This window comes from Eulemur rufifrons, unplaced genomic scaffold (assembly GCF_041146395.1).
Source record: "Eulemur rufifrons isolate Redbay unplaced genomic scaffold, OSU_ERuf_1 scaffold_123, whole genome shotgun sequence".
Lineage (NCBI taxonomy): Eukaryota > Metazoa > Chordata > Mammalia > Primates > Lemuridae > Eulemur > Eulemur rufifrons.
This window is the reverse complement of record NW_027182905.1, coordinates 282,624-295,015: the sequence shown is the minus strand read 5'-3', so window position 1 is coordinate 295,015 and position 12,392 is coordinate 282,624. Positions and strand designations below refer to the sequence as shown.

The 12,392-nt window shown below is 45.8% G+C and overlaps 1 protein-coding gene and 1 pseudogene across 1 annotated transcript; one reads left to right on the top strand and one right to left on the bottom strand.

The window, feature by feature from the left end:
• Positions 1–4,628: 4,628 nt before the first annotated feature.
• Positions 4,629–5,303, bottom strand: LOC138379689 (glutathione-specific gamma-glutamylcyclotransferase 1-like; the record flags this gene model as incomplete). Its single annotated transcript, XM_069464822.1, has 1 exon — positions 4,629–5,303. A coding segment is annotated over one exon (675 nt), but the record flags the coding sequence as incomplete, so codon positions are not given.
• Positions 5,304–5,309: 6 nt separating this feature from the next.
• Positions 5,310–6,414, top strand: LOC138379688 (BAR/IMD domain-containing adapter protein 2 pseudogene; annotated as a pseudogene).
• Positions 6,415–12,392: the final 5,978 nt, after the last annotated feature.

Below are 12,392 nucleotides of genomic sequence, written 5' to 3'. Positions count from 1 at the left end.
CAAATCCTACTTGATCTAAACAAAATGATAAACAGCAACACTGTAATAGCCAGGGACTTCAACATCCCTCTGACAGAACAGGACAGATACTCCAAACAGAAAATAAACAAAGAAACAATGGACTTAAACAGAACTTTAGAACAAATGGGCCTGACTGATATTTACAGAACATTCTACCCCCAAACCACGGAATATACATTTTTCTCTTCAGCTCAGGGGATATTCTCTAAGATTGACCATATCCTAGGCCACAAGACATGTCTCAAAAAATTTTTAAAAAACCAGGAATTATACCATGTATCTTCTCAGACCACATTGGAATAAAATTAGAAGTCAACTCCAAAAGAAACTCTCATCTCTACACAAAGTCATGGAGACTAAACAACCTTCTGATGAACAATTATTGTGTTAAGGAGGAAATCAAGATAGAAATCAAAAGATTCTTGAACTGAATGGTATCAAAAGATTCTTGAAATGAAAAGATTTGAACTGAATGGTAAAGGAGACACAAGTTATCAAAATCAGTGGGACACAGCTAAAGCAGTCCTGAGAGGAAAATTTATAGCCATAAATGCCTACATCCAAAAGACAGAAAGATCACAAATCAACAATCTAATGAATTGTCTCAAAGAACTGGAAAAGGATGAGTAAACCAACCCCAAACCCAGCAGAAGAAAATAAATAGCAAAGATCAGAGCAGAACTAAAGGAAATTGATAATAAAAAAGCTATGCAGAAGATTAACAAAACAAAAAGTTCATTCTTTGAAAAAATAAAATTGACATGCCTCATGCTAGATTAAGAAGAAGAAGAAAAGAAAGAACTCTAATAAGCTCCATCAGGAATGAAAAAGGAAAAATTACAACTGATGCCACAGAAATACAAAATATAACCTATGAATACTATAAAAACCTCTATGCACATAAACTTGAAAATGTGGAGGAAATGGACAAATTCTTAGAAACACAGCCTCCCTAGGCGCAATCAGGAAGAAATAGAATTGCTTGGGACTTTTTAAGCAGGAATTGAGACACTCAAAACAATTTAAGTCATATTTTGACCTATAGTCTATGAAATGTTGCAAATAAATTTTCCTAAGTATTGTGATTATCAGTATATTTTATTTTATGCTGCTAATGAACAGTTCACCTTTTCACAAAATTATGAAAGACCAATGGCTGAATTAAGGGCATGTGGAGAAACTTACACCATATGTTGAAGAAGTAGACATCTGTGATCAGAAACACATTGGTAATTACTCTGTGCCGACATCCTTACATGTGCCTGTGTTTGTATAAGTAACATATTTCTGTTTTTATTCATTGTATATGCCTAAAATGTGAATAATGGAATGTTAAGCACAAGTTATATAATGAATTAACTTATCTGTTCTGTCATGTTTAGAAACTTAACTAAATGTGTTTTCGTACAATAGCTCCCAGTAACTCAGAAACAAGTGCTCATTTGTGTTAGAAAATGTGTGATCTTTGAGGTCAAATAAGAAAATTACTTTATCCTGTAACAGAATGATTTCTTACCCAAACAAAACACATAATCTGTATTTTACCCTTCTTTTTTAGACATTTTGTTGAGAATGGAGTATAGAGAAGAAGAAATTGAGCACTCTCTCAGAAAATGGCAACACGATGAAATTACTACGAACTATATGTTACTGAAGGGAAAAATCTCTTGAAGTAAGAGTAATCAGAGAGGAAGAGCTGAAATACCTTTTATGTAAATTATCAGTTTATGTTAAATTATTTTCTTAGTTTTGCTTTGATTCAAACCTTGCCCAAGCCCCAGCCCCAGTCTTTGACTCAAACCTTGCCCAAGCCCCAGCCCCAGCCCCCACCTTTGGATAAGATCCACAGCCAGGTCCCTCTGTCTCCTGCTCCCCCAGAAGTACCATATTGCTCTCCACCCCAGAGTAAAGGGGACCCTACAGGAAGCTGTAGAACAACTTGCCCTACATCCCAGGAGAAGGCACCATTCCTCATCCCAACTGCAGGAGAGCATCTGGAATGGCCCTTGCAGAAGCGAGTGAGGTGGAAGAAAATGTTATCCTCTCTGCTCAAAAACTCTCGGGCCTCCTGTAGCCAACCCACTCCAGACCTTCCCCAGGATAGCGAGGATTCTCAGAGCCACAAGTCTGGCTCCATTCTTCTCGGAGATTTGATCATCCCTGAGCACCAGAAGCAGCACAAGCAACATATTCAAAGGAGTTTCACCCCCGATAAAGACCAGTTGGGCCCTCCCTGCAGATCCCAAGCACCCATGATGCAGCCTCGGGGTGAATTCCCAGGGAGGGGTCAGCCTGGGGCAGAAGACAAGCCTGGGGCATTTGCAGGTAAAAGCAGCAAGGATGAGCAGAAGATGGGCTCCAGGCACTCTGAAAGATTCTCTCAGGAGGGTTCCATAAGTGTCAAAGAAGACAAGGACCCAACCAGGAACCTAGGGCAAGATCTGAAGAGGTTCCCAGAAGATCTATCTATACATAGGTTCAAGAAATACTTTGGTGAAAGTTCTGGAGGATAAGGAGGAGGAGGAGTCAGATAGTGACTGGATTAGCCTCCAGAGGTATAAATCAGGAAATTATCTACCCAGGGGCCCAGAGAAGCAGCAGGTTGACAAAACCCTGAATTTCCAATTGGACCAGAAGGTGGGGGAGATCAACGAAGGCACGGTCCCTGTGCGTGAGCATCAGTCCAGGATCACTGCCAGCCGTACTGTTCTCAAGTCTGACACCCACCATAAGCCCAGAAATCTAGCATCCTTGAGGGGTCAGAAATGCCATGTGAACACCTCCCAGGAGCTTTTTTCCTTGATCCCTGCACTCAACAGATGTGTGAAGCACATATTATAAGGTTTCGTGTGAGGCATAGATGGGGTTCCAATCTCCAGTCCCTGGAGCCCATAAATCTTGAGGGTCAAACCCCACCCTTTCCATTCTCCAGCCTTCCCTCCTGGGCCACTGGTGAATTTGGGGATGGCTCCATAGCTGAGGTTGCCAATTTTCTGGGAGAACATCCTTGGAAAGGATGTTGATTAGTACCATCCAATTGGTACTAATAGATCAACATTTATGTGCACATATGGAAGTAACATTCATCAGGGATTGGGCAGGTGTCGGGGGCGGGAGGAGGGGATGGGTAAATTCACACCTAATGGGTGCAGTACGTGCTGTCTGGAGAATGAGCATGCTTGCAGCTTTGACTCAGCTGGTGCAAAGGCAATTTATGTGACCAAAGCGTTTGTACCCCTGTCATATTCTGAAATTTAGAAAAATTATAGAGACAGAAAGTATAATGGTGGTTGCCAGGGTTGTGGGTTCAGAGGAATGGAAAGTTATTGTTTAATGGGTACAGAGTTTAAGTTTTGCAACATAAAAAGAGTTCTGGAGATGGATGACAGTGATGGTTGCGCAATATGAATGTACTTAATACCCCTGAACTGTACACTTAAATATTTTTAAGATGCTAAATTTTATGCTACATGTATTTTACTACGGTAAAAAAAATCGAAAACAAAAATGGGGCTAACAGTACTATTTATCTCCCTGGGTTACTTTGAGGCTGATATGAGATAATACAGGGGATCTGGACTTAGCACATAGCAAGTGCTCAATTAATGATAGCTTTGATTATTATTAACTCTGTGCTCATCTGAGTCACAGAAATAACAAGTCTTGTGATTGTTCCTTAGTTCTCTGCCATGGCCAGTCACTTTGGAGTTAAGAGGAATACATGTCCAGTTGTGCCCCAGGATTGCTTGGTCCTGAGCGAGGCAGACTCAGAATTCCCTAAAGGACTCTCTGATTAGCCAAACACCCTCATTGGATAGAATGCAGAGAGTTCTTTGGTGCTCACCAGACATTCCATCTATTTCCTCATATCTAGTTTTGTTTTGTTTTGTTTTGTCTTTTTTCAGATAGAGACCAGTTTATGGATAATAGTATGGGATGGACTGGAAAAGTTCCAGGGCCTGTAGTGATGAGTTTCTCAGGAACAGACAGACAGGAGTGGCCCAGACAGACCAGCAGACAGAGGAACAGGGAAACAAAACCAAATGGGGAAACAGTTGTGTCCAGGTATCAGATCTAGCTCTGCCCTGGGGACTGGGTGGAGCAGGGCTGACAGGGGCCTCCATCCTGGTAGGGGCCCCTCTCCTCACTCCCTGCTGCCCTCATCTGGCATGCTGGGACCTTTGGCAGGCAGAGTTTCCAGAGCTATGGAATAGTTGGTCTGAGTGGGCAGAGGATCAAGGCTCTTGGAGACTCCCTGGAGAGGTGGAAGCCTGGGTGGTGTGGGGTTAGCAGCACTGGGGGGAATGTGGCCAGACTCCAGGTGCCTGGGGTGGGGCCACTGCTCAGCAGGGCGCCTGTGTCCAGGGCAGGCCCCCCCACCCTGTCCACCACACCAACATGGTGCAATAAATAAAGTTTCAAGTTGTTAAGTCGGTGTTGAACAGAGAGCTGGAGGCTTGCAGACAGGCAGGGGCTTTGAAAGAGAAGCCCCAACCACCCACCATGGCCTCTCAGTGGGCTCTAACTGTATTAAGTCAATCTTGGGCACTGGAGTGGATGTCTGGCCCGGATGTCCACATGGGCACTCCGTGCAGGGGCTCAGCCCCTCAGACCAGGGCCAAAGCCTGCTCAGTGGGGCAAAAGCAGGGCAGCATGGTGCCCACAGCGTCCACAATGGCTGCCAGTTGCTCAGCCTGTGCCTGAGGCCCACAGAGCTGCATGCAGTCTGCCAGCCGCAGCAAGTACTCAAGGTTGTGGCCAGAGAAGCCTCGGCAGACCAGTATCTGCCTAGCGATGGCCTCCTCAGGCACAGGGCCCAGGTAGCCAGGGAGCTCTGGGCTGGCCACATAGGCCAACGCCTTGCGTGGTTGGTCAGGGGCATCTTGAAGATAGAAAGTGACCTCCTTGGTATCATAGCTGCCAGGCACTGCCTCCCGCACATTCAGGAACTTCAGGGCCTCGCTCACCTGCTTGCCTGGCACCTGGTACGTCACGCCCCGAGTGCAGCCCTCGTGATCTTCAAGGAGAGTCACCACACCGCCAGGCATCTTGTCGCTGCCCGGATGGAAGGTGTCTCCCTGCCAGAAATGGCGGCTGTAGCCGCGCACAAAGCCCACACGGCTGTCACTGTAGGTGAAGTCAGGCCTCCACACCAGGGAGCCGTACCTGAAAGTCCACAGTGCTTGAGCATCGCCGTCGTCCCGGGGGTGCTGAGCGGAGGGCGCAGGGGACCGCGAGCGGGGCACGGTGTTCGGGGCTGCGGATTCCTGCTTCACGGTGCAGGGCTCATGAGACCGCCACCTTCGCCAAGGTCAAGCAGGTACCTGAGTGCCGAGCTGAAGCAAAACCAGACGGAGCAAAGGTGACGCCCTGGACGAGTGTCAGGCTGAGCTGAAGAAACTCCGCAAGAAGAGCCAGGGGAGCAAGACCCCGCCGAAGTTCTCGGACAAGGAGCTGCAGTACATCGATGCCATCAGCAACAAGCAGGGCGAGCTGGAGGGCTACGTGTCCGAGGCCTACAAGAGGGCCCTCACCGAGGAGCGCCGGCGGTTCTGCTTCCTCGTGGAGAAGCGGTTGGCCGTGGCCAAGAACGCTGCCGCCTACCGCGCCAAGGGCAAGGAGCTGCTGGCCCAGAAGCTGTCGCTGTGGCAACAGGCTGTGCTGACCCCAACAAGATCCCCGACCGCGCGGTCCAGCTGATGCAGCAAGTGGCTAGCAGCAACGGTGCCACCCTCCCCGGCATTCTGTCGGCCTCCAAGTCCAACCCGGTCATCTCAGACTCCGTTCCGGGGGCTAAGCCCCTGCCGGTGCCCCCCGAGCTGGCACCGTTTGTTGGGTCCCAGAGGAAGCTGAGCTACTCTTGCTCTAACACGCTGCCCGTGCGCAAGAGCGTGACCCCCCAATACAGCTATGCCGCCACTGGGAACAAGACTCTGTCCCGCTCCAGCTCCATGGCTGCCGGCCTGCAGCGCAACAGGAGCATGCGGGTGAAGGCCATCTTCTCCCACGCAGCGGGGGACAACAGCACCCTGCTGAGCTTCAAGGAAGGGGACCTCATCACCCTGCTGGTGCCCGAGGCCCGTGGTGGCTGGCATTATGGCCAGAGCGAGACCAAGCTCCTGCAGCAGGGCAAGAGCAGCAGCTCCGGGAACCTCCTGGACAAGGACGACCTGGCCCTGCCACCCCCCCATCCCCGACTATGGCACGTCCTCCCGGGCCTTCCCCACCCAGATGGCCGCCACATTCAAGCAGCGGCCCTACAGCGTGGCGGTGCCCGCCTTCTCCCAGGGTATGGACGACTATGGCGCCAGGTCCGTGAGCAGGAATCGCTTCGCCCATGTACAGCCGAAACCCACGGTGACCAACGACAGGTCTGCTCCCCTCCTCAGCTGAGGGCCACGTCTGCTCTGCTGCCCCTGTGGCCACCACCCCACCACCACATGGAATCTATCTGTCACCATCTGCGTGTTCCTGCTTAGGGAACGGCCACGCCCCTGCCTGCCAGACTGCGCCCACTGCAATCTGGCCTGGATCCTGGCTGTACCTGGCTGAGGCCCCACGGAGTGAGGGCTGGTCCCTGAGAGGCCCTGGGGCAGAGGGACCCGCCTCCTTGAGGGCAGGCGCCTCTGGGTCATGGGCCACAGAGCCCTGGGGCACTCCTGGGTCTGGAGGACAGGGAGGACATCCAGTCAGCCGTAGCTGGAAGAGGAGCCCAGCTGCCCTCCACTCCCACACGTGCAGTCAATAAACAGGCTGCCCCCCACCCCAAAAAAGGCTTTATTCAGACTACTTTTAAATAAGTGGTTGCTTTTATTGTCAGTTTTATTTTCCCCAAGTGTATTTTTTCTCTGTTCTTCTATTTCTTTGTTTCCCTTTATATATATATAATATATATATATGTATAAGATTCTTATACATATATACATATATATATATATAATTTCCAATCCTGGATATTGCCCTGCCACCCATGAAAACTATTCTGGCACCAAAAGTAATGATAAATGTTAAGTGTAATAGAAAAGTAAAGCAAAGAGCCATTCAGCTTCAGTCTTTACATACCATGAATAAAAGATTAAAACATCACATGGAGAAGTTTACCTGGTGATTGTTCACCTGCAGTACTGTGGACTTTTAACTTTTTGTCCCCTTTTTGGTGAAACAGAGTAAAAATAGTCATCTACCATTACTGTTATTTGCTGATTTTATTTTATTTTGATGGTAATATTCTTATGACACTATTGCAACCAAATTGGCTTTACCATCTTGGCTTAGTAGGTATAGAAGACAATGGATTACCATCTTTATTGCTGTAATGTGTTAAGCATTATATGTTAGTAGAATCTAGTTTAATTGTTTCAGGTAGAAAGTATTCTTTGAGTTTCCATTTTGAATGTGTTTGGACTAAACAAACAATAAACTACTGATGACTGCAAAAAAAAAAAAAAAAAAGGCCCGAAGATGTCAAAGGGAATGTTTAGCTGGAAACCAGAGATAAAATAAACTATGTAATTGATAACAATAAACATACTGGTGCTGTAAGTGCTCGTAACATTATGCTGTTTAAAAAGAAACAAGCCGGCTGTCAGGGAGTAGTTCGTGCCGTGAAGGAGGCATTTGGCGTTATTGAAAGAGGTGATATTCTGCCTTAGCATTCACTTGCATTCTTTCCCTGCTCTTTCCTGTTCATTATGCTTTAATTCTGAAGACCATATGAGGGTAGACTATATTACCTTTTAAAAACTACAAACATTTGTATAGGCAAACTATTTTCTTAAAGTTGATGGTCAAATGTTAAAATGTTATTTTTCATACCATTTATAATCTTGTCACAATCCACTTAACAAAGTTTGGTTAGATTTCAGTGAAAATTATCTTCCAGGGTAGTTTTTTTTCCTCTTCCTGGGATGGGGGGGGTAACTTTACTACAGTTAGTATGTATGGTGCAGAATTTCATGCAAATGAGCTTTGCCAGCAGTGTGAACATTTAAACGTATTTAAACAAAACCAAAAAAAATTAATGCACAAACTTGCTGCTGCTTAGATCACTGAAGCTTCTAGGACCCAGTTTCTTTTGCTGATTTAAAAATAAAATGAAAAAAATAAAAAAGTTGTTCCTGAAAAAAAAACCTTTAAATTTATATTTTCAAATGAAACATGTAAGTTTCTAGTAATCATGTTTAAATGAATGCTAAGGCATATAGTCTTTTTCTTTTTTTTTTTTTTTTTTTGTGGCTGAGGTAGGATGGCATATAGTCTTATCTGTAAATTAGAATCTTAAGATTATTTGAACCTTTGAGATAATGTTAAAACACTAGACTAAAATCATTCAATTGATTTTATAGATAAACATAAATCAATATGTATAAAGTTATCCTAAGAAGAAATAGAACATTTTTCTTTAAAAAACCTTCCTTTTATGGCAAAATAAAAACTTCAAAAAAAAAAAAAAAAACCCGTCATGATATCATCTTACCGTTTTATTTGCTAAACACAAACAGTTATTTGGCATTTGTCAGACTGGATTCTCCAGTGCCCAGTGTCTGTTACAGCTACTTTCCAGTTGCTACTGTTTATGCTCATTTCTTTAAGGCAGTGCAAGATCTTGAAGTATTTTATTAGATGAAGAAATTTTGAATTGTATTGATTTTATTTTACTGTATTTCAGTTCTGACATTACTGACCAGTGGGCAGTATACATGTGTTGATGTCTGTCTTGGGTCTTCTGGAACAATTATGATTTAGAAGATTCTGTCCCCCCATTTATGTAGACCAAAAAATACTTTCCTAATTCCTGAATGTGACACAATTCTATTGTCACATTTTGTGTTGTGATTTTAGGTTATGAAAACATGATCATTATATGTACATCAAGTAATTTTTATTTATTGTGAATGTTTGAGTAGCTCACTAGCCCAGCCCTCCTCTATGTTGGCTAAGAGAGTTATTACATTTTTTAACTATGTATTTGAGAGTAACATGGATTTTGCTATTGTTTTTGGAATATTCAGTCTATTGCTATAACATGTTAAATGAGACCACGAAATTTAAGGGCTTCTGATTCTGATTAAGTTAATGAATAGGGTTCCAGGCTCTTTCCTCTGGGTTCTTGAAAGAGAATAAAATTATGTTTATCTTATCTTTGTTATCAGGTTTGCTTAATTCTTTTGAACTATGATCTTAAAGGCACAAACAGTGCCAATCATCTTGCTCATTTGTTAATAGCAGATCTATATTGCAACAAGAAAATTATTTTTCAGAATAAAGCTCAGTTAAAATCAACTTAAGTCACTGCTGAATTTCTAAACCAGAATTTGGACTTATATCAACATCAACATGTATATGTGTTAGATGATCCTCAACTATTGTCCGAATTTAATAAATAGTCAATTTTTAAAACATTTTAATATTAAAAGTTATGAAAGAATGTGGTAATAGCAGTCTTACCTCTGCATTTTCTTTCAATTGTAAATTGCAATTATTTGTTGGGTATTTTGGGCTACAAAGCACAGAAACTTTAAAAATGAAAATGTACACATTTTACTGCAATGATCCCTGTGCATTTTTTCTAGTGTCTGAGGCTTCCAGTTGGACTTGAACTCCCATGTTGTCTAGTTTCCTACCTAGAGGTGTATCTTCTAGGAAGGAAACAGAAAAGAGTGAACAACAATTTGAATGGAAATGAGCTTTGACCTACCTTGTAAAACAAAAGCACAAACAAAAGAGAAAGTGGTCGGTGAGAGCTCCCCAAACAGAATAATATAACAAGAAAGATTTTCCAGGTATCTCCACAATCAAATCCAATCCACTAAACAAACAAAAAATAAATAAAAATAAAAAAGAAAGCTTCTCACAGGACAACGGAGGGGATGCGGCCTCCAATCTTCTTTAGAGGTATGACCCCCGCGGATCAAGGTGGCCTCCATGAACCAGCGCCACGTGGATTTCTACCTCGCCTCCATTGAAGACATGCTGGTGGCCGTCGGGGGCCGGAATGAGAACGGAGCTCTCTCGTCGGTAGAGAGGGACAGTCCCAAGGCCGACTCCTGGTCCTATGTGGCCGGTCTGCCAAGGTTCACGTACGGCCACGCGGGCACCATCTACAAAGACTTCGTGCACATCTCGGGGGGCCACGACTACCCTTGTTTGTCAGATGGGCCCTTACCGCAAGAACCTGCTGCGCTTCGCACACCGGATGGACGTGTGGGAGGAGCGGCGGCCCCTGACCACCCCCCGCGGCTGGCACGGCATGTGCAGCCTGAGCGTCTACTCCATCCGGGGCAGCGACGACAACATCGAGTCCGTGGAGCGCTGTGACGTGCTGGGCATGGAGGCCTATATCCCGCAGCGCACCCAGTGGACCCGCGTGGCGCCGCGGCTGCACGCCAACAGCGAGTCGGGCGTGGCCGGGTGGGAGGGCCGCGTCTACATCCTGGGCGGGTACAGCTGGGAGAACACCGCCTTCTCCAAGCAAGTGCACGACCGCGAGGCCAACAAGTGGAGCAAAGCCATCGACCTGCCCAAGGCCATTGCCGGCGTGTCGGCCTGCGTCTGTGCCCTGAAGCCGCGGCTAGAGGACAAGAAGAAGAAGGGCAAGGACAAGAGGCAGCAGGACTGGGGCCACTGACCCACCGGCGCCCTCCCGGGCCTCGGCCACTGCCAGCTCCCGAGTGTCTGCAGACCAGGAGCAACTGCTCCGATCCTGGCAACCTCCTGTACAACTTAGCAGCTTTTTTTACTTTTATGATTCCTGGTATTTCTATGATATCACGGTAACCGATTAAATATTATATGTAACTTTAAAAAAAAAAAAAAAACAACTAGATAGGACCTTGTGAGACAGGACCATGTGTTAATAACTGATTCTGGCCCATGGGCTGTGGGTGACAGTGACATGTGTGACTTCGGGCCAGCTGTATGCCCTCCAACTCTCTCTCCTCTTTCCTCAATGACTGAGGAGACCTCGTGCTCCAGATGCAGTAGCCACATGATGATAATGCGTCAGTCAGCCTGGATCCCTGAGCCAGAGTGTGGAGCAGGGGCCCTGCCCACCTACACTGGACATTTTACATGAAGAAGAAATAAACCTTTGTGATGTTAGTCCTCTGAGACTTTGCAGTTGTTTGTTGCAGCAGCAACAAACCAAGCTTAATAAATAAACACATTTTTGTCAGCCAAAACCTGGCATTTTACATGAATACATTGCAGTGTGCAGTTCTTCACAGTAAATTGTAGAGTAGGCTCACACACACCATCTTTTTTGGTCCTTAGAACAATTGTGTACATGGAAATTCCCCCTGGTAAGAGGTTAGCAAGTTTTTTTCCTTACATAAGGACTTCTCTAAAGTCCCCATTTCTATATATATCCATGATTCAGTCAGTCTGTCTCCTCACTGTACCCAAATTCTACCACCATGATTTCTGAACTGTATTGCATGTATTTGTTCATAATCTGCCTCCCCATACCAGGCTGGAAGCTCCTGGATTCTGTCTTATTGAAGCCACAGGCAATATCTTATAGATTTTGTGTCTATTCCAGCACCTGGAGCATAGTAGGTGTTTTAATGTAGACTGAATGCGTCATCAATTATGTGAAGTAGGCAGGGCAGGTGTTATTATTTCTGTTTTACTGAGCTGCAGTGAAGTTTAGGGATTTGTCCCAGGTCAGACAGCTAGGAAGTGGCAGAGTCTGGGGTGAGCCCCGTCTTCTGGCTAGAGAGCCCTGTGTGGCAATCACTGAGTGTTTCTTGCACAGGCAGTTTTGAGGATCAAATGAGGTCGTGTGTTCAATGGCACTGCTTACTTGGTGAGGAGGTGAGACATGTAAGGCATTCTCAATACTTTTACATTTCCTGTCTCCAAACAGCAGGTCAGGAGTCCCATGTGGTGGTGTCAGAAACTGGAGAAGGGCCTGGCTGGACTTGGGCACACGTTGAAGAAAGGACCAGGATGGAAGTTCCCTGGAGGAGGAGACCTGTGTGCCCCACCCTCGGCTGCACGACAGTGCCTGGAGCATGGTAGGTGTCCAATACATTGTTCCATTGAACACACAGGAAACAAGAAAGGAGGCTCCAATGTGAACTCTGAAGGGACGGGCCTGTGAAGGGAGTGGGTGTGTGGGGATCCTGCCGAGGCTCCTTCCTTCCCTCCCTCTGGCTGTGTGAATACCCTGGGCCCATATGTTGTTTGTCAAAGATGTCGAGCTGGGCTGGTGGGATAGTTTCACTCTTCTGAAAAGCCTTGTAGACACCCCTGTTGGACTCTCACAGCACGGCTGTGCATAACATGGGTCCATCTATGGTGTGGATGGAAGGGCGAAGGGAGCCTCTCTGCCACCTCACAGAACCCCAGCTCCCGGAACTGGGGGGGAT